At 43.9% G+C, this 27,168-nt stretch overlaps 1 protein-coding gene across 1 annotated transcript; it reads right to left on the bottom strand.

The window, feature by feature from the left end:
- Positions 1-2,433: 2,433 nt before the first annotated feature.
- On the bottom strand, positions 2,434-6,617 carry LOC127667403 (olfactory receptor 10AD1-like). The gene is made up of 2 exons (XM_052160380.1): positions 6,613-6,617; positions 2,434-3,400 (listed from the first exon to the last, which is right to left on the bottom strand). The coding sequence occupies exons 1-2, from the start codon at positions 6,615-6,617 to the stop codon at positions 2,434-2,436; spliced, it is 972 nt and encodes a 323-aa protein (XP_052016340.1).
- Between the last annotated feature and the right edge of the window lie 20,551 nt (positions 6,618-27,168).

The raw sequence follows: 27,168 nt of genomic DNA, 5'->3' as shown, positions 1-27,168 counted from the left end.
AGCCTTCACCCACAGACAGGGACAAAGAAATGTGTAAGAAACTCCTTGTGGAAGGATCCAGGAAGGCTGGGCCTGCTTGGCTAGTGATGTGGAAGCAAAACTGAGGGGTTGGGTGCTGACTCAGTCTCTAGGAAGAAGAAAGAGATTGAGCCGACTCTTGGAAACCGGACTCTATATGTCAGTCACATCCAAACTATTGGCCTTCTGCCCCAGTCAGGACTGACATCATGATGGAATTATGGAAGGAAGACACAGAGGAAGAAGTGGTCAGTTAAAGATCCAGGACAGCAGAGGCTCTGGGAGACTCCAGAGAGGGAGAGAGGGAGCAAGGGAAAGGTTCACAGAGTCAAAGCTGCGACCCTTCTCTCTCCATGGCTGCCGAGTACAGAGCCCTGTGTGGTGTGAATGCAGATAGTCTCTGAGAAATCCAGAGTCTGCTTGGCTCTGGTGACAAGGTCAGAGACAAGGTCAGCATCATAACAGAAGAGAGTTCATTCACTGACCTTGACCGTGGGGTTTGGGGCACGCTGATGAGGGCATCGTGCTGGCCTTGGATGCAGAAGAGGGATCCAGAGGTTCACAGTGAGGGTGCAGGGTGTTTGCTGTAGACTAGCTGTGCATTTATAGGGCATGGGCTTGGGCTCCTCTCCTCCCTGCTCTTCTTCCCCTCTCTCTCAGGAATGCTTGCCTGAGCAAGTGAACCCTTCTCCCTCCCTTAGGCAAATGGGAGCTTCCTGTTGGTTACTATGGCAGCCAACTGTATTAAGTCCAAGTATTTATTCTTGAGGCCTGAGCATTCCAAGTGTGCCCCTAGGGGTGTGTGGTGGTTTTCCTTGGTCCATTTCAAGGTTCCCTTGTGAGGCCATGCTCATGGCAAGTGGCCTAGAGAGCCCCACACACTCCCAGGGTTTCTTGAGAAAGTTGTGTTCTACTGTAGAAGGGGACCTAGCAAATATGATGTTGGACCTTCAGGTCAGGAAATCCTTAACTCTTGTCTACTTAGTTCCCAGCTGAACTTTGAACTTTGATTTTCTTGTTAGTGTTTCTGCTGGTTTAATTGCCATCTCTTATGCTGTCACCAGTCATTTTGTCATGTCATCATACTGTGTTCAATCCAGCAGCCAGTGTCACCCACCATACAGCTTAGTACCCATGCCCTGTCAGGACCTTAATAAGGTGGTTGAGAACCCACAGAAGATCTCCTCGATGGAACAAGTGTGTCTCTAGGTTGATTTCCTCAGATCCCTCACTGTCTTGCCTTCTCTGCTATCACAATTCTCTTCTTCAAAAGGCAGGTTTATTCACCAGTTCTATCTACTCATCATTCTTTCTGAACCTTGATGCCCTTTAAATTCTTTATTGTTGAAAAGTGTTGAGTCCCTCAAAGATTCCCTGCTGTATAGTTGAGTGGTGCGAGTCCCTCTAAGACTCCCTGGCTGTAAGGCCCTTTGGGATACAGATGGACTTCCCTGCTTACAGTCAGAAGCTGGACAGGCTGCTGCTTTCAGCCTTTGACTCTTGGTTGCAATCTCCCTCCTCAACATCAATGTGAAATCTTATGCCTCCTGTTACTGGGTTTGGAAAGTAATAAGAGTCCAGTCACTAACACCCCCCCCTTTTCTTCTATGAACTTAAAGAATTTGTGGGCCACCACCCAGGGATAGACTCTGCATCCCTCACATAATATTCCTCCAACCCACTTTGACTCCACACTTTGACTTTCAAACTCTTCTCTTCCCAAGCAAAAGCTTTCCAAATCATTCTGTTTTTTATGCTTGTGGTGGTTTGAATAAAAATGGCTTCCATAGTCCTATAGGAAGCAGCTTTATTAGGAGGTGTGGTCTTGTTGGAGCAGGTATGGCTTTGTTGAAGGAAGTATGTTACTGGGGGGCGGGTTTTGAGGTATCCATGCTCCAGCCGATTCTCTACCTGCTGCCTGTCCGTCCGGATGTAGAACTCTCCGTTTCTTCTACAGCACCATGTCTGCCAGTATGCTGTGATGTTTCCCATCATGACAATAACAGACTGAACCTCTGAACTGTAACCCAGCCCCAGTTAAACGTTTTCCTTTGTAGGAGTTACTGTGGTCATGGCGTCTCTTCACAGGAATAAAACCCTAAGACTATCCCAATTGCTTTATCTTGTAAAGTATGTCTGTCTCTTCTCAGTTAGTGACATAAGACCTGTAACATTGCATTTGTTCCTCCAATCATGAAAACAGATTACCAAGAGAAATCAGAGAAGCTCAGTCTATGCTGGAAGCCAACTTAAGACATGAGCCTTAGACATCAGGAGAAATTACTTCAAGGTCTGAGTCTGGTGCCAAGGAAGATATGAATGTCTTTCTTGGAGCCCTCCAACATTGGGAATAAAGGATAGAAAGGGGATAAGCTTCTATTTCCAGTAGGTTAAATTCATTCATGGAATTTCAGGCTAAAAAGACTCTGCCTGAGTCAGGCTGCCTCTCCCAAGAGCCCTCCCCATGGCCCCCTTCATTTCCTTGTTGCGGAAGCTGTAGATGACGGGGTTACACATGGGGGTGATGATTGTATAGAGGAGGGAGAAAGGCTTGTCTTTGTCAGGCCCATGTGTACTGCGGGGATTCATGTAGGAGAACATGGCTGAGGTGTAGAAAAAGATGACCACGGTCAGGTGGGAGGCACAAGTGGAGAATGTCTTCCCCCTACCTGAGGAGGAGGCCCTGCGGAGGATGGAGGCTAGCATGCGGGCATAGGAGGTGACAATGAGCACCATGGGACTGAGCAACACCACGATGGCATCCACAAAGATCACCTTCAGGCTGAACTGAGGGTCCCCGCAAGAGAGGGCGATCACTATGGGAGCCTCACAGAAGAAGTTTTCTATGTGGTTTTCTCTGCAGAATGGACCTCGGAATGTCATGTAATCAAGAAGGATGCCGTTGACCATCCCGAAGATCCAGGAAGAACACACCAGCCTGACACACACCTTCTGGCTCATGATCTGGGCATAGTTCAGTGGGTGGCAGATGGCAACATAACGATCATAGGCCATGAAAGCCAAGAGGATGCACTCGGCCACGCCCACACCAAAAACCAGATACATCTGAGTCAAACAGGAGGCAAAGGAGACAGTGTGGTTCTTGGTCACCAGATGGACCAGCATCTGCGGGATGGTGGTGGTGATGAAGCAGATGTCCAGGAAAGACAGGTGTCCAAGGAAGAAGTACATGGGGCTGTGGAGCCTGGGGTCGGTCCACGTGATGAAGATGATGAGTCCATTCATGGCCATGGCGAGGCTGTAGAGAGCCAGGAAGAGGGTGAAGAGCAGAGCCCGGGTGGAAGGGGAGCTCTGCTCAAAGCCCACGAGGATGAACTCAGTCACCGAGCTGCTGTTCCTCGGGTCTGCCTTTTGGGGTTTGCTTGAAGAAGGAAGAAAGGAAGGATGGGTGAGCCGATGGTGTATAGGAGTGCTTTACTTTCTCTGATTTTGTAATAAAATCATAACGAAAAGCAACTTGGGGAGGCAAAGGTTTAATTTTTAGCTTATAGGCAAGTCTTTAAGGCTGGGCTGCGTTGGAACACCGCTCTCTTTCCTTGGTTTTGTTCAGTTATGTGTTTTTATAGTGTCCAAGCACTTCCACCCAAACATGCCACAGTTCACAGTGGGCGGGGCCGCCCTGTGTCAACTGACAGAGCAGTGGCCCACAGGAGTGCTCACAGGGCACAGGGCAAGTTCCTCAACTGAGATTCCTTCTTCCCTGCGATGTTCAGGTTTGTGTCAGGTTGGCAAAGATTAATCAGCATAAGGAGCTGTTTGGATGACCTACTTCCATAAGCACAGACTTGGGGATAAACAACAAAATAAAAAAACAAAAAAGGATAACCAATTGCACTAAATTCTACTCAAGGCACAGAAAATGCTATTGTAGGCTGTAGTTGTGTGAGCATCAAACAAGAATTGTTTATGGAATTTTGTGTCTACTAGGTTGGCCCTGAAAATACCATCTCCAGTCTCTCCTACCCCTATTCCTACTACACACACACACACACACATACACACACACACACACACACACACACACAGAGAGAGAGAGAGAGAGAGAGAGAGAGAGAGAGCTTGGTTTAAGATTCACAACAGGAATTGAAGAGAGATTAAGGATAACCTAGCCTCCACATCTTTATACACAATTCTCCCCACCCCTGTCCTCAGCATCTCACAGCAGAGCATCTTGCAGGTGTGGAGACCACACCGACACCCTGGAGGCACCAACATTAAGAGCTTACATTCCAGTTCACTCCAGTTCATGCTTGGCTCTGTGTACTCAGGGCATTTGGAGAAATAGTAACAAGCTGGATGCCGAAATGTCCGGTCTAATTTTACTCACTCCTAAAATTTTTTTCTTGCCTGTTTACTTCCCCAGCCCTAAATCCCTGACTGATGCTTCCATACTTTTCTGGACTGCCCAAGTGGTCTTGAATGGCTGGGGTTGTGTTTAGAGACAAACAGGATGGCACAGGGTCTAGACTCACACAACAGACCACTAAATGGAACTTTGAAGAGAAGACACAGGCAGAATCTGAGAGCTCTTTTTACATGTGAATAGGCTTCCCACCAAGGAGAGAGAGCTTCCTTTTCCTATGTAACCTCAGTGAGGACACTGGGCTCCAAAACAGCAAAAATAGTCACACAATTGTGCCTTTTGCTTCGCAAAATTCTACGATCAGTTTAAAAGCAGGGAGGAAATGGGCATTTTTCTAGATTAATGTAACTCACTAAAATTCATTAAAAACGGATGAAATTAGACTAATGTCCTGACTGAGATACTTCATTACAGAATGTACTAAACGGTTCTGAATGATTGCTCCATGTCATGGTCTCTTGGAGAATTAAAACAAAAAAAAAACAAAACAACAACAACAACAACAACAACAAAAAAAACAACCTGAGTCTGGGTTGTTTACCAGACCCTTAAAACAGAAGGTATTGGGAGGTATCTAGGCATCAATGCATTAAAATATGAATTGACAAATAATCACAGACAGACAGATGGACCGATGGAAGAATGGACAGACAGACAGGAGATGGATACATACGTACATACATACATACATACATACATACATAGATGATGGATAGTGATATATAGATAGATGATAGCTTTATAGATGGATAGATAGGTGTGTGTGTGTGTGTGTGTGTGTACTACAACATGATGTTTTGAAATATGTTTGTGTTATGGAATGCATCAATATAATAACATATCCATTGCCCCCCCCAACACCAGTAATTTTAGAATTTCTGCAGGTGATTCTAATGCACAGTCAAGCCTGAGAATTATGAAAACAGATTAACATCACAAAATACTAAAGGCCTAACAGCCCCAGCTTCTGATAACCCCAAGGCAAGTTCTATCCTGTTTCCCAAGACTAGTGAAGTTTGTGAAAATAAAAAGGACAAGATCTGCAATATCTTCATAAAGCAACGAAGCCATTAAGAACAAAACCATTGAAAGCACATGAAAGATAATTATAACAAGAGAATATGCTAACAATGCTGACATTGACAAAACCAATTGTTACTGAATAGAACTCAGTATGGCGTCCAAAGAGGACCCGGCCAAGTGGTGTCCACTGCTGGGATCTGAGTGTCTTCTAGTCGGACTGCTGCTACACAACTTACTATATTAATATATGAAATATTAATCCTCTAGTAAATTACATCGATGTCCAGAAATGTTTGATAAAAGTAGTCATTAAAAACTATCTACTCTAAACAATTTTTAGTAAAAATGTGACTAGAAAGATGTTTCCATGGCATGATCTGATTCTACATCAAAATAACTGTGAAACAAATGGTGTTCCATATCCCGTGTTCTCCACACATCATAACTCTTTTAAACTGTGCGATTATCTTACATGGTAGGTAGTCTTTCTGTCATCCTTGCTTTGTAAGAAGGATCAATACCTTTCCCCAGGTCAGGCAGTGAAGCTCAAATTCAAACTTGGAGACCCCGATTCTAGAAGTTCTTCGTCAATGACACATTTACCCTACTTATGGGCCCAGGAGAGGATTCGGTGGGCAGAGTGCTTGCAGGAGTGAATCTCTAGAAACTACGGGAAGTGGATTGTGACTCTAATCCCTGGGCTCTTGTGGGACTCTTTGGAATACAGACAGGTGGGATCTCCGGAAGCTTCCGAGCCGGCTGGGCTGCACATGCCGTGAATCTGCAGACAGCCCGAAGAGGCCCTGCTTCAAACGAGATGGAGGAGGAGGGCCAAGCCTGAGCTGGTCCTCTCACTGCCACTAATGTGCCATGCCATGCACATGCTTCCTCGCATATACCTATATTATACACACATGTAAACACACCACACACACACAGACACTCGTGCATACATGTTGTGCGTACAAACCGAAAGCATAGATAACAGTGAAATGTAGTGACCAAAATTAGGAAGCGATGGCTTTTGAGTGTTTACTATGTTTGCTTTGAAGTATAATTTATTTCGTTGTTAGTCAAATTATTTGTTTCTAATGACCGGGGATATTTATTACGCTGCTCAGGGACACTGGTTCCCTATGCAATGGCACATGTACAGAATGGGACTCTTGGAAGGATTCACGCCTTACCTCATCGTGTTGCTGTGACTAAAATGGTCAGTCACAGAATCACTGCAGCAGGTAACAGAAGGGACCTCATGATGCACACAGCTGCGCTACCCCAGGGAGAACATCTGATGTTGGATCCACTCTGGAAAAAAACAAAAAACGGCTTGTTAACACGGGCCAATCTGGAAGGGCATTTTCTTAACTGTGGCTCCCTCTTCCAAAACGACTCTCGCTTTGACATGAAACTAGCTAGCACAGCCTAACTATTTTGTTAAATGGACGTAGTATCAACATATCTTCTAAACGTATCTCTCTACTCATAGATTAGTCTAAGCTCTCAGACCTCATCCGAGAAATTTCTTCATGTAAATAGTGGTTAATGCAGAAACTCCCAACTGGTCAAAAATGCAGAGAATAAATGTCCAAGGGCATTCAGACACAAATGGGACATCTAGGTCTCATCCCTCCCGCAAGGCTCGGGGATCATCCTGGAAGAGGGAGCTTAAGGCTGTAAGAGCCAGAGGTCTGAGAAGACTGCAGAAAAACTGTGTCTTTCCAACGTGACTGGACTGCTACACTCACAAAGTCACAACGTCTGAGCTCACCTGTATGAAACCCGCACAAGGTCAAGTATATATATATATATATATATATATATATATATATATATATATATATATATATATATTGTAGCAGGGAGGGAGAGGGGTGATACACCCCTAACTGAGATTTATTGATGCTTGATGGTTTTGAGGGGAGAGAGCAAGTTGGTTTTCCCTAAGGATGTGGTTCCTGAGGCTGGCCTCACACTGAGTATATAGGCATCACAAATTCAGGCTGATGGGTTATTAATTAATTAATTAATTGCTGTACTTTCTGTATGTTTGGAATGTGGGGCAGCTCTTGGAGTTGGGGGAGAATATGATCAAAATATATGGTATGAGATTCTCAGAGAATTAATCAAAATCTATCCACGTGGAGACCACTTACCATGCAGGAAGGTTCAAGGACCTGAATTTAAATCCCAGCTCTTCTGATTTGCCCGTAGCGTAACTGGAACTGATTTAAGTCACCAGGTTTAATTTTTCTCATCTCCAAAACAAAAATAATGAAGGCTCTGATACTATTGGGTTAACCTGAGGATGAAATGAAAAATTCTTATGAAATTCTCGAGAAAGTGCTTTGGCACCAAATGATGTTACAGATGCTTACTAAGTAAGTGGACATATCCACTTACAATTTTTTAAAAGATTTATTTATTATTATATGTGAGTACACTGTAGCTGTCTTCTGACATGACAGAAGAGAGTATCAGATCTCATTATGGATGGTTGTGAGCTACCATGTTGTTGCTGGGATTTGAACTCAGGACTTACGGAAGAGCAGTCAGTGCTCTTAACCGCTGAGCCATCTTTCCAGCCTCACTTACAAAATTTTAATCTAATAAATTACCAGCTAAGAATATTTACACACAAAACATACATCCAAGAGTTATTTGTATGGAGAAGATTAGGAACTATTATATGGGGTTTGTTGTTACTTAGAAAAATAAAATATCCTGTATTTATTAAAATTATATTTATGAACTCATGATAAATTATAATTAAAGTGAAACAAAAAAGCAAGATGCATGTCAGTGTGCTTGGAATATTCATGGCCACATTACTTAAAAACAAATTTCTTTTGCCTCAAAATATTACTTACAAATGATGGAGCTGCAAGAAGGTTAATAGTTTATTTCATTTTTTGTGTGTTATAAGACATGCATTTTTTGTGTGTGTCTTGCTGAGTCTAGACAGTTTCAAAAATTAGAAACCTCTGAGAGCTGAAGCCCTGTAAATCATCATATATAAAATATTATGAATTTGATTCGTAGGAATTCTAGGTGACCTGTCATTATGAAAATGAATCAGTGGACCCAAAGGTGAGCTAGTTGTAGCATACTCTGTCTGTTCCCTTTAAGGCATGTTGGAATTAATATTTAAATGATTGTTAGAATTACTTCTGGAATTAAGAGACACCGGTACTGAAATCATCGTTAAGTCTTGGCTACCAGTCTTCTGGTAGAATTAATTTTGTCCCAGCTTCAGCAAGATTGAGATTTATGTTTAAGCCTTTCTTTACTATGGCTTGGATAAATTCAACACGTTTCTTAAGTATTATAATTTTTAACTGGGACAAACCCCTGTTTGTCCTATGTTATAGGCTCCCGAGGGGAATGTGGTAATATTATTCTGCTAAATGAACATGGTAATACACATCCTCCTGAATTCTTACCTTTATTCCCAAAGACCAATGCATTTCTCAAACCACAGCAAGAAGCACTTTTGCAGTGGACGGTGATTTGCACAGAGCCCCACTGGTTGATTATCTGTAGCAAATGAAAGACCTGACATTGCTCTGCTGGAACCGGGACGAGAAGATCACATTCCTTCCTCCCAAGGCTCAGGAATTATAGCTGAACCCGATGAAGTGGACATTTGCTACAAAACAGCATTTGCAGGACATGTGACCTTAGAGGGTCTATGACTGCATGTGCAAGACCAAGCCAGCCCAAACTGTCTGTAAATTAAAACAATTCAATAAACCTGATCGTAAGTTCCCTCTGAGAACAATCCCTTCAAGGCTGTTTAATGTGAAAGAACAGACCACACACAACGGAAAGCCTCTCTTTTCTAAAACATACTCAATCTCACAAAATCCTGAGAGGAACAGAGAAACATCCATTGAAAATGTGTCCAGTTAACACACACGCAGGAGTAGCCTATAGATGTAGAGAGTTTGGTTGTTTGCACAGAAGAGGTTTGGAAGGAGCCAAAAGTCAATTGTCGACTCTGATAACAGCAAGAGTGAGTGTTGGACTGGGTCTTTTCAGTTACCGTAGCATGGTCGTACTTGTAAGGGCTGTAGGACTGTTTATGCCAACTTAAAAATGCATACCGATTGTAGAGATAACCAACATGGGATGAGATGACATCGAACCATATCTGAAAGCCTTTGAGAGAACTAAGCAGTTAGCTCCTCAAGGACAGGGGGAAGGAAATGTCCATTTGTTTGAGACCCAATATCTGCACATGGAAAACCACTTATTGGTACTATAGATTTGTATCAGAGCCTAAGGATTGAACTTAGGCAAACCAAATCAAGTTGAGGATCTCTTACCTGAAATGCTCGACACCAGAGAGTTAGTTTTCAGATGTTTCATATCTGCATTCAATGAGATAACTTGAGGGGGAACTCCCAAATCAGAAAACAAAATTCACTCATAGTTCATATATATACACGATATGCACATAGCCTGATATGAATTTAAGATAGTGTTTTAAGTGCTTTTGTGCACTCTGGGCCACTGTAAAGCAAAGGGCTGACTGTCTCACTCATCCGTGACAATGTCTGTAAGAAGGCCTTCCCAGGTGGAAGGGGGCTGGAAGGATCTTCCCTCTCCCAGGGGACACTGCATCAATGTGTGACCCGTACCTATGTCTTTTCTTATTTTTAATTTTTAATTTTTTTTCTGAGACAGGGTTTCTCTATATAGCCCTGGCTATCCTGGAAGTCACTCTCTAGACCAGGCTGGCCTCGAACTCAGAAATTCATCCTGCCTCTGCCTCCCAAGTGCTGGGATTAAAGGCATGCACCACCACTGTGTCTTAATGTTTGGACTTTTAGCCTTTTGTATCTGTGTGTTCAGACTGTGGGTACTCAAAGCCTACTTACACCTCGGTTCTGCCTCTTGCCCAGAGCCCTTTGCTAAGACCTTTTCTTTGTGTGGGTTGGTGTAAGATTAACGGATAACAGAAAGGCTAAATCAGTGCAAGCGATGACCAGTGGTTGTGGAGCATGCCCACTGCTCCTCTTCACTCTCCCCCTTGCCTTTTCTTTTTGCACCATGCATGTCAGAAGAGATCGTTGAAGATTTTTATCTCAATAGCTTGTTTTCTAGATTGGAAAGTTCTCAGATAGCCATCCTGTTGCTTGTAGTTAGAGAGGGTATCAGTTGGAGAGTGAAGGGGGGCACACGGGAGGTGTTAGAGGAAGAGACAGAAGAAGGGGAGATGTGATGGGATTATATTTTAATTTAAACAAACTTAATACAAAAAAAAGTCTTGTCAGATCCTTAACTACCGCTCTGTTTCTTTTGTAATTTCATTTATTCTGTAGGTCTTAGAGAACATGGAAGAGCTGGATCCTTGTGTTATGTGCCTCATTCTGATATATTTATAAACCTCTTCAAGACATGCAATTTTTTTCTCAAAGGAGACAGAAAGGAAAATGCATAGACAAACCGGAGATCTATTCACACAGGGAAAAGATTGAGAAGAAAGCATTAACATGGAAAAGAGGGAGGGGGGTAAGTTAGAAGGCAAATAAAAGGGAGGGAGGCAGACGAAGAAATCCAATACAGAAATGGGTGTAAACATTAGGAAAACAGGAAACAAGAACAGATTGTGAGAACATAACCCTTGCGACAATGGCCACTGCAGGACTCTTCTCGAGTGTGTGGCTCTGATCTGGTGTTGCATGGGGAGCGGTGTCAAAAGGCTTCTGGATGGGGAATACAATCCCAGAAATGCAGAAATGCACTCACTTGTCAACAGCCTCAGGGCAGAGGAGGCAAAACTAACTCTGAGGATCCTCAGATCTCTCTCCACTTGAGCCACTTAATAATAAATTATTTAAGAGGATAGAGATGGAGGTGGGACAATGCTCTTTCTGCTGCTGCTGTGGAAAGATGATAAGGAAATGGTGAAAAATGAAAGTGAGAAGGGACGTAGGCAGAAAAAAGCTAGAGTCATAGAAATAGAGAACTTAGATGAATAGTCAAGTAGAAGACAGGCTAAGACATCTGTGTAAGTATAAAGGGGCTTTCTGATCGCTGGTGCACAGGCAACTTCCTGATCCAGATGTTTAGAATGAGTCTACCCCAGCTCTCTGGCTCTGAGAACACTCAGGGCTTTTCATGTTAATTCTATGTACACAGGTCAATTCAAAAGATTTATCAGGACAGTAACACACAAGCCATCTTCCTCTCACCAGAACTGGGGCAGGTGGGTAGACAAGAGTTCCTGATGGTAACACAAAAGGGAGACGCAGAGAAAGAAGCGTCTAATCAGACAGAGCTGGGATGGTAGAGACAGAGCTAGGCATCTACAGGAGAGACAGCAAGCATGGACATTTTGGAGTCACGATCTGTCACATCTCTGGCCACTGTGTGTGGGGTGCAGGTATGATCTGAATAAGGGGTTAGGAAGGGCTAGAATCTAGAATACCCCAGAGATGGCAGGGTCAGCTTTTGTTAGTAAGAGAAGTCACTTACCTTTTCCACGAGCTGAGACACATACAGGGAAAGTCATTGGTCCTGTCGATCTTACATCGGGGCAAAGGTGCAGTGAATTATGTTGTAGATCCCCTGGATATTTATAGGGTTGTGAGCTGAAGTAAACACACACACACACACACACACACACACACACACACACGAGAGAGAGAGAGAGAGAGAGAGAGAGAGAGAGAGAGAGAGAGAGAGAGAGAGAGAGAGAGAGAGAGAGAGTGTAGGGCAGCCAATGAGCTTTCAGCATGAAGGAGGAAGGACCTACTTCTCACTGGTCACCAATGGGAAGCTGGCCCTAACTGACAAATAATCTGCTTTTGGAGGGTGTCTTGATTTGGCTGGAATTCAGGAGCCCAGTTACATTAGTACACTCTGAGAATCCCCAGGAGGACTTGTTCACTGACAAAACGCCCTGGAATCTCTGAGAGTTCTCTTTTTGTTTCTTTTTTTCTTTACTCTGAGAATTTCATACATGTATACTATGTAGTATCACTGTATCTACCTCATTTCCCATCTCCAATCTTTTCATACCCCTCTAGCATGTCCTCTCCCAACGTCATGCCTTCCCTTGTTTTGATAACCCACTAAGTTCAACTTCTGCTGCCCGTGTGTGTGTGTGTGTGTGTGGTGTGTGTGAAATCCCCTGGAGCATAGGAAACCTACCAGTGGCCACACCCTCACAGAGGAAAGAATTCGTCCTGCTCCTGCAACAATCAGCTGCCAGTATATGGATTCTTGGTATGGGGCGGGGACTGGAGGGCACCTCCTGCATCTCTGCTAGAGTTTTGGAGGGCTTGACGTCACACAGTTCCTGTGCACTTCAGAGGCTGCTTGAGTGTAAGAGCACGTTATGCCCGTGAAACAGCATCCAGCTCTTCCATTCTTTCTGTTCCCTCTTCCCCAATGGTTATGGCATCTGGGACAGCTGGGAAGGATGCTCTGTTTAGGGAGGAGCACTCAAAGTCTCAGATCTCAGCGCCTTGCCTGGCTCTTTGCATCTCTCTGTGTTGACTGCTGCCTGCTGCCAAAACAGAAGCTTCTCTGACAAAGGCTGAGATCAGCCCAGGTCTTGGGATATAAGATACAAATATTTAGAAGGCACTTTGACAACATGAGAATTTGACAAGATAACAGTAGTGTCTTCTACTCTGTGGTCTACAACCCCTTCTCCCCAAGCCATGGACTCTTGACCAAGATTGTAGCACCAGATGAGAAATTCTCTCTTTCGGAGTGGCCCTCCAATCCATTTAGAAATTAGTTAGTTACCACACAAGGATCGTGTCACCATTGTAACCAGTGACCATGTTTTGCTTGGCAGGTCAGTATTGTTGCATGCAGGGAACACCTGTAGGTAAAGACCACTTTCGTCTTGTCTCTGCCAGCTGCCAGTCTGGCACCGTCTGGCACTATGAGATCTAGCCAGCAGGAAGTTTCTTGGGTCAGTGTGTGATTTCTCTATGCCATACACTCAGAGTGTGTGGTTTCTTCAGCAATAGATCTTGCTAGGTCGTTATGGTGTATAACCCGAGTTATTTTAGAAGCTTCCTGGTCACAGTGGTGGTTTAATATTTCCTCTTATCTCCACATGGTCTTTCATAGCACCATAGTGTGGGTTTTGGTAGGCTGTGCCTCATTTTCATTTAATTCTGCAGTGAATCCTCCACAATCCTAGGGAATTTGAAATTTCCCTTTTAATTTCTTCAGTGATCCATTTATTGTTCAATGGTTGTTAAATTCCCATGGATTTGCACTTTCTGAGGTTTCCTTTCTGTTGACATCTCTGTTCACATCTACCCTTATTCGATGTTGGTAAGATAGAATACAGAAAATTCTTTAAATATCTCTATATTTATTGAAAGTCGCTTTGTGTCCTGATATGTGGTATTTTTGGAAAAAAAATTCATTCCATGGTTTGTTGAGAAGAGTGTGTGTTCTGTAGATGTAATCCATTTGATCTATGGTGCCATTTAAAGAACATTTTAATTATATTTATTGATTTTATGTCTACGTGTGTGTGTGTGTAGGTATATTTCACCACATATGGAGGGAGGTCAGAAGATAACTTGGGGGCATTGTTTCTCTCTTTCCATCATGTGGATCTCAGAGGTTGAGCTCAGGTGGTCAAGCTTCCCAGCAAACACCTTGATGTATGGTGTCATTTAACTCTGATGTTTCTCTGGATGACCTGTCTCTTGGTAAAAAGAGAATAGCGTACTGAAGTCACCTGCTGTATTAGGATTAATCTGTGGTTTCGCAGTATTTGTATCTAACTCTTCCCAGAGGTGACCTCCTATTTATTCCAGTTGTCTCTACCATTTCTCTCTCTGTCTCTGTCTCTCTGTCTCTGTCTCTGTTTCTCTCTCTCTCTCTCTCTCCCAGTTCTCTCTCCCTGTCTCCTTTCTCTCTCTCCTCCCTGTACCTGATCCCTCCTGTTCCCATCCACACTCCCCCATCTAGATACCCACTCCTCCCCCGTGCTCTCCACCAGAAACCTAGTGCAATGGAAATTCCCAGGAATCTAAGATGGTGATCCTAGCTAAGATTCCTAGCAATGGGGCATACAGAACCTGCATCCGTCATCTCCTGTAACCAGGCAAAACTTCCAATGGAGGGACTGGGACACCAAACCAGCCACAAAGCTTTTGGCCTGCATTTTGTTCTGCCTACAAGATGTTCTGGGGTAAAGGTGGTAAAGAGGTTGTGGGAGTGGCCAACTAATGACTGGTCCAGCTTGAGACAGATGTCCAGAGGCTGGACAGCTCAGGGACCTAGAATAGAACCAAACATGAATGGCAGAAAAAGGTCAATGAAATGATTCCTAATAATATTCTGATATACTCATAGATTGGGTCTAGCCCAATTGTTGTCAGAGTAGCTTCATCCAGTAACTTCTGCTGGAAGTTGGAAACAGATGCAGGACCCACAGCTAAACATCAGGCAGAGCTTGGAGAATCCTGTGGAAGAAGGGGAGGAAGGATTGTAGGAGCCAGAGGGGTCAAGGATACCAAAAGAAAATTCACAGAATCAACTAGCCTGAGCCTGTAAGGGCTCACAGAGACTGAACTGCCAACCAGGGTCTCTCCCCTGGAATGGACAACAAGCACAGAACTGACCTGGGCCCTTTCCACATATGGTAGAGTTGTGTAGCTTGGTCTTCCTGTGGGACTCTTAATGGTGGGAGCAGGGGCTGTCTCTGACTCTGTTGCCTGCTGTGGGACCCTTTCCTCCTACCGGGTTGCCTCATCTAGCCTTAATAGGAGAGGAGGTGAGTAGTCTTACTGCAACTTGATGTACCATGGATGGTCGATATTCCTTTTCTGAAGAGGAGTGAATGGGGAGGGTGGAGGTGGGGGGACCTTGGAGGAAAGGAGGGAGGGAAAACTGCGGATATAAAATCAATCAATCAATCAATCAATCAATTAAAAAGAAGTATTTGTTTTATGAAATTGGGTGCAGCAATGTACTTGCTGAGTGTCTATAACCTTAACATTCTCCCTTTAATGATTTTGATATAATCTTTTGTATCTCTTCTTCTAGGAAGTTTTGATTTGTTTTATTTTCTCAGATATTGGAATAGTTAGGCTTACATTTCTTCTATTTCTATTATCTAGGAATATCTTTCCTACCACCTCTTATCCTTAGTTGGTACCTATCTTGGATGGGGAGGTACCTTTCTTGGAGACAGAAAAAAATCTGGATCCTATTTTCTAACAGAATATGGTAGCATCTCTCTTTTTATTGGGGAATTAAGACAATAAATATTTTGAATTTTATTACTGAACGTTTTTTTTTATTAATTTCTGTTGTTTTGTTGATGTGTGTGTGTGTGTGTGTGTTTTCTTAGATCTCTTTTTGCTAACTGTTCCGGTATTGTTTGTTTTTCCCCTGTGGTTGGGTGTTTCCTTCTCTTTATTCTAAAGCATCCCTTCTAGTATTCTCTGTATAGCTGGCTCATTGATCATATATTTCTTTAATATGCTATTATTATGGACAGTTTTTAGTTATTCTTCAATGCATACACTTAACAGGTATCAAGTTATTACTTGGGTGGGCAGTTGAGCTCTTTCAGAACTTGGAATACATTTTCCCAAGCCCTTTAAAAGTTTCCATCAGGGATTGGAAGGATGGTTCAGCCGTTAAGAGCACTGACTGCTTTTCCAGAGGTCCTGAGTTCTATTCCCAGAAGCCACATGAAGGCTCACAGCCATCTGTAATGGGAACCAATGCCCTCTTCTGGTGTGTCTGAAGACAGCAACAGTGTACTCACACACATAAAATAAATAATTTTTTTTTTTTTTTGGATTTGTTTTTTTCCGAGATAGGGTTTCTTGTATAGCCCTGGCTGTCTTGGAACTCACTCTGCAGACCTCAAACTCAGAAACCCGCCTGCCTCTGCCTCCCAGAGTGCTGAGATTACAGGCGTGTGCCACCACCACCCAGCTAAATAAATTTTAAAAAATTTCTTCCATCACATAATCATCTGATACTCTACTTGCCCTACCTCTATTATATGATGCAGCTCTTCTCTTGCATATTTTTTTAGATTTATTTATTTATTATATGTAAGTACACTGTAGCTGTCTTCAGACACCAGAAGAGGGTGTCAGCTCTCTTTACAGATGGTTGTGGGCCACCATGTGGGTGCTGGGATTTGAACTCATGACCTTCAGAAAAGCAGTCGGTGCTCTTACCCACTGAGCCATCTCTCCAGCCCTCTCTTGCATATTTTAATAATTGTCCTTTTATTTATGTTTTTAGTGTTTTAGCAATAGTATTTTATGGGGCATTTCTTTTCAGGTTCTCTTGTATTTTCATTTGGTACTGAAACATGTTTACTTGAGCATCTCTGTCTAGATTTGAGACTTTTCCTTCAACAATTTTATTGAAAGCATTTGAATCCTACATATTCTATGAACATAATTAAAACACTTTTGTTTAAAATTTTCTGAATATTCCATTCATAGATGTTCTAGTTAGGGTTTCAATCGCTGCAATGAAAAACCATGACCAAAGCAACTTGGGGAGGAAAGGGTTTATTTGACTTACACTTCAGTACCAATGTTTATCACTGAAGGAAATTAGGACAGGAGCTCAGAGTAGGAACCTGGAGGCAGGAGCTGATGCAGAGGCCATGGAAAGGTGTTGTTTACTGGCTTGCTCCCCATGCCTTGCTCAGCTTTCTTTAGAACCCAGGACCACCAGCCCAGGGATGGCACCACCCACAATGGGCTGAACCCCCCTACATCAACAAGGAATTAAGAAAATGCACCTTAGCCCCATCTTATGGAGGCATTTCCTCAATTAAGGTCCCCTCCTCTCTGATGACTTTAGTTGTGTCAACTTGACATAAGGAAGCCAGGACAATTGACTCTTTGAATATGCAAACAAATTAATGTTAAGCCATAACCTTTACTTTCTATTTTCTAAAATTAATTTTTTACATTACATCCTGATTGTAGCTTCTTCTCCTCCTTCCTCTCTTCCCAGTCCCACCCTCTCACCTCCCATTCCCCCATATCCCCTCAGAGAAGGGGAGGCTTCCCAGGGAGATCGATCCACTTTGGAATATCAAGTTGAAGTAGGACTAGAAGCATCTTCTCCTATTGAGCCCAGATGAGGCAGCCCAGTTAAGGGGAAAAGGTCCAAAGGCAGATGACAGAGTCAGAGAGCCCCTGCTCCAGCTGTTAGGGGTCCTACCTGAAGACTGAAGTGCACATCTGTATAGAGGGCCTAGGTCTGTTACATGCGGGCTCTTTAGCTGGTGGTTCAGTCTCTGTGAGCCCCTACTGGCCCAGGCTAGTCAGTTCTGAATGTTTTCTTGTGGTGTCCTTAATCCCTCTGTCTCCTCCAATCCTCCCCGCTTCCCTCAGATTCCCCAAGCTCTTCCTCACATTTGGTTGTGGAGTTTTGCATCTGTTTCCATCAGCTCCTGGTGAAGCCTCTGCGGCCAGGTGTGCTGGGCTCCTGACTGCGTGTACAGCAGAGTGTCATTAGTACTGTCAGGAGTGGGCTTTCTCATGGCACATGTACAGCAGAGTATCATTAGTCCTGTCAGGAGTGGGCTCTCTCTCGGCACAGGTCTCAAGGTGGGCCAGGCATTGGCTACTCATTTCCTCTATTTCTGCTCCATTTTTATCCCTGCACATCTTGTGGGTAGGACAAATTGTGGGTCAAAGGTTTTGTTGGGTGAGTTGGTGTCCCCATCCCTTCATTGGAAATCTTGCCTGGTTACAGGAGGTGACCTTTTGAGGTCCCATATATACCCTGCTGCTAGGGATCTTTGCTAAGGTCACCTTCATAGTTTCCTGGGAGCTCCCCTTGTACTAATACAAGGCTTCTAGTTCATCCCAGGACCTTTCCTTTCTTGTTCATTCCCAAGATTGCACACAGTAGTAAAGAATCACAATATAGAACATTTTACAAACTAAAAAAAAAAAATCATATAGCCTTATATATTCAAACACTTTAAAACTTGTCTCCTTAAAATATCCAGTCTCTTAAAACCCAGTATTTGTTATTTGTAAAACTATAAATCTCTCTGCCTCTCTGTCTCTCTGTCTCTCTCTGTCTCTCTCTGTCTCTGTCTCTGTCTCTTTCTCTCTCTCTCTCTCTCTCCCCCCCCTCTCTCTCTCCCTCTCTCTCTCAAAATTTAATCTCCCAGCTGTGGGAAGTTAAATACTTCCTTACTTCAAGAGGGAAGAACCAGGGCAGTTACAATCTGAACAAAGCAAAACCGAACTACAACAGTGTAAATAACTCAACACCCAATATCTGGGATTTGCTCTGTGCTTCTTCAAGGGGCCTGGGTCCTTCTCTGGCTCCACCCTCTGCAGCATGCACAGCATGTCTTCTTCTTCTTCTTCTTCTTCTTCTTCTTCTTCTTCTTCTTCTTCTTCTTCTTCTTCTTCTTCTTCTTCTTCTTCTTCTTCTTCTTTTTGTTCTTGTTCTTTTTGTTCTTGTTCTTTTTGTTCTTGTTCTTTTTGTTCTTGTTCTTCTTCTTCTTGTTCTTTTTGTTCTTGTTCTTCTTCTTCTTGTTCTTTTTGTTCTTGTTCTTTTTGTTCTTGTTCTTTTTCTTCTTGTTCTTCTTCTTGTTCTTCTTCTTCTTGTTCTTCTTGTTCTTCTTGTTCTTGTTCTTGTTCTTCTTCTTCTTCTTCTTCTTCTTCTTCTTCTTCTTCTTCTTCTTCTTCTTCTTCTTCTTCTTCTTCTTCTTCTTCTTCTTCTTCTTCTTCTTCTTCTGTTTTTCAAGACAGGGTTTCCCTGTGTAGCTCTGGCTGTTCCGGAACTCACTCTGTAGACCAGGCTGGCCTTGAACTCAGAAATCCGCCTGCCCCTGCCTCCCAAGTGCTGGGAATAAAGGCTACAGGGTGTCTTCTAAGCTCAGGAAGGCTGCAATCCACTGCCGCTGTTCTTGGTGGTCATCCCATGGTCCTAGTCTCCCAAATGCTGGGGTCTTCTACTGCAGCTAGGCTGCATCTTCACCAACAGCCTCTCCTGGCTTCTCACAGTGCCAAGCCTCAGCTGCTCTCCATGGCCCCTTCATGCCTTCAAAACCAGTTCCACCTGGGTGACTCTTACACTACCAAGTACAGCCGTCAGCATGAGGTACAACCTTGGCTACCTTTAGAACACAGTTTCTGTGTGCTGACTCTGAGGAAACATTTCACAGAGGATTTCACCTCAGTGACACTGGTCTCTTCTCAATCACTGATAATTTCCAGCTCTACTTAATCAGCTTCTATTAATGCACCTTTGTATCACTTCAGTGGTGCTGGTCTCTTGTTAATCATGTCTGATTCTTCAGTCCCAGAATGACAGAATCTTAATTCAAAATAGCAAACAGCCTTGGCAGAGTCTTTACATCCCCTCTGAAACATCATAAGCCAGGCGTTCCCCATCTGCACCAAGCTCCACATCTTCCAAGCTCTACAGAACAGCTCACTGGGCTATCAACACTCAACAGCTTTTCTAGCCCAAAGTTTCAAAGTCCTTCCACAATCCTCCTCGAAACAATATGGCCAGGTCTTTCACAGCAACACCCTACTCTCCTGGTACCAATCTCTGTCCTAGTTACAGTTACCATTGTTGGGGAGGAAAGTGTTAATTTGGTGTACACCCCATCATTACTGTTCATCATTAAAGAAGTCAGGACAGGAACTCAAGCAGGGTTAGAACCCAGAGGCAGGAGCTGATGCAGAGGCCATGGAGGAGTGCTGCTTACTGACTTGCTCTCTATGGCTTGCTTAGCCTGCTTTCTTTTGAAACCCAGGACCTCCTAGCCCAGGGTTGGCCCAAACCACAATGAGCTTGACCCTCCCACATCAATCAATAATTAAGAAAATGCCCTACAGTCTTTCCTATAGACCAATTTTATTGAAGTATTTTCTCAGTCGAGCCTCCTTCATCTCTGATGACTGGAGCTTGTATCAAGTTGACATAAAACTAATCAGGGCAATCAGCTTTAGAGAATTTATAATCTGTGATTGATGGCCCAGTTCTACCTGTTCCGCACCCGTCTGTCATCGGGCTTTCCACTGCGTGCTCTCAGAGTCTCTTCATTTCCCCTTTCATTTCAGTTTTGGTTTTCTTCAGTGTTTCTATCTCTTTATTGAATTTAATTTCATATCTTGAACTGTCTTTATTATTTTATTTAGGCATTTGTGTCTTCCTAGATTTCAATCAGTTTATTCCTGTCCTTCCTGTCAGCTGGGTGTTTATTTTTGTCCCCTTAGAGTTCTTTGAACTCACTGAACATATTTATAAATTGCTCTTTTGAAATCTGTATCTTGCATTTTATTTAAGTTCTTTGTGGGAACTGTAGCTACAGTATTGGTGATTTAGGGGTGAGATGTGGTGGTCTCCCCCCCCCCCCGCTTTTTAAATTGTTTGTGTTTTTGTGATGGGAATTGGGCATCTGGAGTTAAGGTATCTTTAGCTCATATATTTAGCCCATCTGGACAGAATCCAAAGGTAAAGTGGCAAGCTACACAGCCTTTCCAGGAGGTAGCCCTGGGAGGCTTCTGTCTTTTATTGGGTCCAAGGCTGCAGCGATTATATGAAGCAGTTAGAACCATCACATGGAGTGGCTGGGCTGTGAGAGTCCAGGGGCAGGAGGGGTGGGCGGAGCCTGAGGTTGGAGCAGGTTCACATACCAGATTCAGTCTAAGGCTACTGTAATTCTATGGAACAGTTTGTTCCAAATATATATATGTGTGTGCGTGTGTATGTATGTATACATATATATATATACATATATGTATATAATGAAAATATATTTAAATGATAAAAATATTGAAAGTTATATAAAGGGAGTAAATTTCACACACAAATGTAGAAATGTATACTTTGAGGCCCACAGATCCTGGAGGGTTCCCAGATAAGACTGCAAATTTGTATTGCATTATATTATCATTTCACTTAATCTGCTGAAATAAGATGATAATCTTATCTTAAAGAAGAAAACACACACAAAAGAACATAGCAAATTCTGGAAATTGCCACAAGAAAAAAAACTTGCCGAGATACAAGAATCCTTGGTGTCTCTGGCTCTTTTGCCGGCTTGTTGGGACCCTTCTCCCCCTACTGGGTTGCCCCATCCAGCCTTCATCTGAGGGTTTGTGCTTTGTCTGATTGCATCTTGTTATGCCGTATTCAGCTGGGAGGCAGGGGGGATGGGAGGTCCTGGGAGGAGGCTGTGGTAGGGATGTATTGTATGACAGAATGAGGGGAAAAGAAACTTTTCTATACCAAGAAAAGTCATCCAGAATGATCAATATAGAGATAAGCTTGTTAAACTATACATCTTTAATTTTGTGTGTGTTCATGTGTGTGTTTTTGTGTGTGCATGTATGTATGTGCACATGCATGTGTATACATGTGTATGGAGGCCAGGGTCGACCTCAGGTATCATTCCACAGGTGCTATACATCTTCGGTTTTGATACAGAATTCTCTTTGGCCTTGGACTCACCAACTAGGTTGGCCAGTGAGCCTAGGGGATCCCCTGTCTCTAACTCTCCAGTGCTAGGATGATAGGCACATACCACCATGCTCTGCTTTTACATACATATGCCTCCATGCCCTGCTTTTACACACATATGCCTCCATGCCCTGCTTTTACATACATATGCCTCCATGCCCTGCTTTTACACATATATGCCTCCATGCCCGGCTTTTACACATATATGCCTCCATGGCCTGCTTTTACATACATATGCCTCCATGCCCTGCTTTTACACACATATGCCTCCATGCCCTGCTTTTACACATATATGCCTCCATGCCCTGCTTTTACACACATATGCCTCCATGCCCTGCTTTTACACACATATGCCTCCATGGCCTGCTTTTACACACATATGCCTCCATGGCCTGCTTTTACATACATATGCCTCCATGCCCTGCTTTTACACACATATGCCTCCATGCCCTGCTTTTACATACATATGCCTCCATGCCCTGCTTTTACATACATATGCCACCATGCCCTGCTTTTACATACATATGCCTCCATGCCCTGCTTTTACATACATATGCCTCCATGGCCTGCTTTTACACACATATGCCTCCATGCCCTGCTTTTACATACATATGCCTCCATGCCCTGCTTTTACATACATATGCCTCCATGCCCTGCTTTTACACACATATGCCTCCATGCCCTGCTTTTACATACATATGCCTCCATGGCCTGCTTTTACACACATATGCCTCCATGCCCTGCTTTTACATACATATGCCTCCATGCCCTGCTTTTACACACATATGCCTCCATGGCCTGCTTTTACATACATATGCCTCCATGCCCTGCTTTTACACACATATGCCTCCATGCCCTGCTTTTACATACATATGCCTCCATGGCCTGCTTTTACATACATATGCCTCCATGCCCTGCTTTTACATACATATACCTCCATGCCCTGCTTTTACATACATATGCCTCCATGCCCTGCTTTTACACACATATGCCTCCATGGCCTGCTTTTACATACATATGCCTCCATGCCCTGCTTTTACATACATATGCCTCCATGCCCTGCTTTTACACACATATGCCTCCGTGCCCTGCTTTTACATACATATGCCTCCATGCCCTGCTTTTACAAACATATGCCTCCATGCCCTGCTTTTACATACATATGCCTCCATGCCCTGCTTTTACACACATATGCCTCCATGCCCTGCTTTTACACACATATGCCTCCATGGCCTGCTTTTACATACATATGCCTCCATGCCCTGCTTTTACACACATATGCCTCCATGCTCTGCTTTTACACACATATGCCTCCATGGCCTGCTTTTACATACATATGCCTCCATGCCCTGCTTTTACACACATATGCCTCCATGCTCTGCTTTTACACACATATGCCTCCATGCCCTGCTTTTACACATATATGCCTCCATGCCCTGCTTTTACACACATATGCCTCCATGCCCTGCTTTTACACACATGTGCCTCCATGGCCTGCTTTTACATACATATGCCTCCATGCCCTGTTTTTACATACATATGCCTCCATGCCCTGCTTTTACACACATATGCCTCCATGCCCTGCTTTTACACACATATGCCTCCATGCCCTGCTTTTACATACATATGCCTCCATGCCCTGCTTTTACATACATATGCCTCCATGCCCTGCTTTTACACACATATGCCTCCATGCCCTGCTTTTACATACATATGCCTCCATGGCCTGCTTTTACACACATATGCCTCCATGCCCTGCTTTTACATACATATGCCTCCATGCCCTGCTTTTACACACATATGCCTCCATGGCCTGCTTTTACATACATATGCCTCCATGGCCTGCTTTTACACACATATGCCTCCATGCCCTGCTTTTACATACATATGCCTCCATGCCCTGCTTTTACATACATATGCCACCATGCCCTGCTTTTACATACATATACCTCCATGCCCTGCTTTTACATACATATGCCTCCATGCCCTGCTTTTACACACATATGCCTCCATGGCCTGCTTTTACATACATATGCCTTCATGCCCTGCTTTTACACACATATGCCTCCATGCCCTGCTTTAACATACATATGCCTCCATGGCCTACTTTTACATACATATGCCTCCATGCCCTGCTTTTACATACATATGCCACCATGCCCTGCTTTTACATACATATGCCTCCATGCCCTGCTTTTACATACATATGCCTCCATGGCCTGCTTTTACACACATATGCCACCATGCCCTGCTTTTACACACATATGTCACCATGCCCTGCTTTTACATACATATGCCACCATGCCCTGCTTTTACATACATATGCCTCCATGCCCTGCTTTTGCATACATATGCCACCATGCCCTGCTTTTACACACATATGCCTCCATGCCCTGCTTTTACACATATATGCCTCCATGGCCTGCTTTTACATACATATGCCTCCATGGCCTGCTTTTACACACATATGCCTCCATGCCCTGCTTTTACACACATATGCCTCCATGGCCTGCTTTTACACATATATGCCTCCATGCCCTGCTTTTACACACATATGCCACCATGACCTGCTTTTACATACATATGCCTCCATGCCCTGCTTTTACATACATATGCCTCCATGGCCTGCTTTTACACCCATATGCCTCCATGCCCTGCTTTTACACATATATGCCTCCATGCCCTGCTTTTACACACATATGCCTCCATGCCCTGCTTTTACATACATATGCCTCCATGGCCTGCTTTTACACACATATGCCTCCGTGCCCTGGTTTACATACATATGCCTCCATGCCCTGCTTTTACACACATATGCCTCCATGCCCTGCTTTTACATACATATGCCTCCATGCCCTGCTTTTACACACATATGCCTCCATGCCCTGCTTTTACATACATATGCCTCCATGGCCTGCTTTTACACACATATGCCTCCGTGCCCTGCTTTTACATACATATGCCTCCATGCCCTGCTTTTACACACATATGCCTCCATGCCCTGCTTTTACACACATATGCCTCCATGCCCTGCTTTTACACACATATGCCACCATGCCCTGCTTTTGCATACATATGTCACCATGGCCTACTTTTACATACATATGCCTCCATGCCCTGCTTTTACATACATATGCCTCCATGGCCTGCTTTTACATACATATGCCACCATGCCCTGCTTTTACACACATATGCCTCCATGCCCTGCTTTTACATACATATGCCTCCATGGCCTACTTTTACATACATATGCCTCCATGCCCTGACTTTACATACATATGCCTCCATGGCCTGCTTTTACATACATATGCCACCATGCCCTGCTTTTACACCCATATGCCTCCATGCCCTGCTTTTACACACATATGCCTCCATGGCCTGCTTTTACATACATATGCCTCCATGGCCTGCTTTTACACACATATGCCTCCATGCCCTGCTTTTACATACATATGCCTCCATGGCCTGCTTTTACATACATATGCCTCCATGGCCTGCTTTTACATACATATGCCTCCATGGCCTGCTTTTACACCCATATGCCTCCATGCCCTGCTTTTACACACATATGCCTCCATGGCCTGCTTTTACACCCATATGCCTCCATGCCCTGCTTTTACACACATATGCCTCCATGGCCTGCTTTTACATACATATGCCTCCATGGCCTGCTTTTACACACATATGCCTCCATGCCCTGCTTTTACATACATATGCCTCCATGCTCTGCTTTTACACACATATGCCTCCATGCCCTGCTTTTACACACATATGCCTCCATGGCCTGCTTTGACATACATATGCCTCCATGGCCTGCTTTTACACACATATGCCTCCATGCCCTGCTTTTACATACATATGCCTCCATGCCCTGCTTTTACACACATATGCCTCCATGCCCTGCTTTTGCATACATATGCCTCCATGCCCTGCTTTTGCATACATATGCCTCCATGCCCTGCTTTTACATACATATGCCTCCATGCCCTGCTTTGGCATACATATGCCTCCATGCCCTGCTTTTACACACATATGCCTCCATGCCCTGCTTTTACACATATATGCCTCCATGGCCTGCTTTTACACACATATGCCTCCATGCCCTGCTTTTACACACATATGCCTCCATGGCCTGCTTTTACACATATATGCCTCCATGCCCTGCTTTTACACACATATGCCACCATGCCCTGCTTTTACATACATATGCCTCCATGCCCTGCTTTTACATACATATGCCTCCATGGCCTGCTTTTACACCCATATGCCTCCATGCCCTGCTTTTACACACATAAGCCTCCATGCCCTGCTTTTACACACATATGCCTCCATGCCCTGCTTTTACACATATATGCCTCCATGGCCTGCTTTTACACACATATGCCTCCATGCCCTGCTTCTACATACATATGCCTCCATGCCCTGCTTTTACATACATATGCCTCCATGCCCTGCTTTTACACACATATGCCTCCATGCCCTGCTTTTACATACATATGCCTCCATGCCCTGCTTTTACACACATATGCCTCCATGCCCTGCTTTTACATACATATGCCTCCATGGCCTGCTTTTACACACATATGCCTCCGTGCCCTGATTTTACATACATATGCCTCCATGCCCTGCTTTTACACACATATGCCTCCATGGCCTGCTTTTACATACATATGCCTCCATGCCCTGCTTTTACATACATATGCCTCCATGCCCTGCTTTTACACACATATGCCTCCATGCCCTGCTTTTACACACATATGCCTCCATGCCCTGCTTTTACATACATATGCCTCCATGCCCTGCTTTTGCACACATATGCCTCCATGCCCTGCTTTTACACACATATGCCACCATGCCCTGCTTTTGCATACATATGCCACCACGCCCTGCTTTTACACACATATGCCTCCATGCCCTGCTTTTACACACATATGCCACCATGCCCTGCTTTTGCATACATATGCCACCATGGCCTGCTTTTACATACATATGCCTCCATGCCCTGCTTTTACACACATATGCCTCCATGCCCTGCTTTTACATACATATGCCTCCATGGCCTGCTTTTACATACATATGCCTCCATGCTCTGCTTTTACACACATATGCCTCCATGCCCTGCTTTTACACACATATGCCACCATGCCCTGCTTTTGCATACATATGCCTCCATGGCCTGCTTTTACATACATATGCCTCCATGGCCTGCTTTTACATACATATGCCTCCATGGCCTGCTTTTACATACATATGCCACCATGCCCTGCTTT

This window comes from Apodemus sylvaticus, chromosome 17 (assembly GCF_947179515.1).
Source record: "Apodemus sylvaticus chromosome 17, mApoSyl1.1, whole genome shotgun sequence".
NCBI classification, from domain to species: Eukaryota; Metazoa; Chordata; class Mammalia; order Rodentia; family Muridae; genus Apodemus; species Apodemus sylvaticus.
The sequence above is the reverse complement of the archived record's forward strand: the minus strand, read 5'-3'. Positions and strand labels throughout refer to the sequence as shown.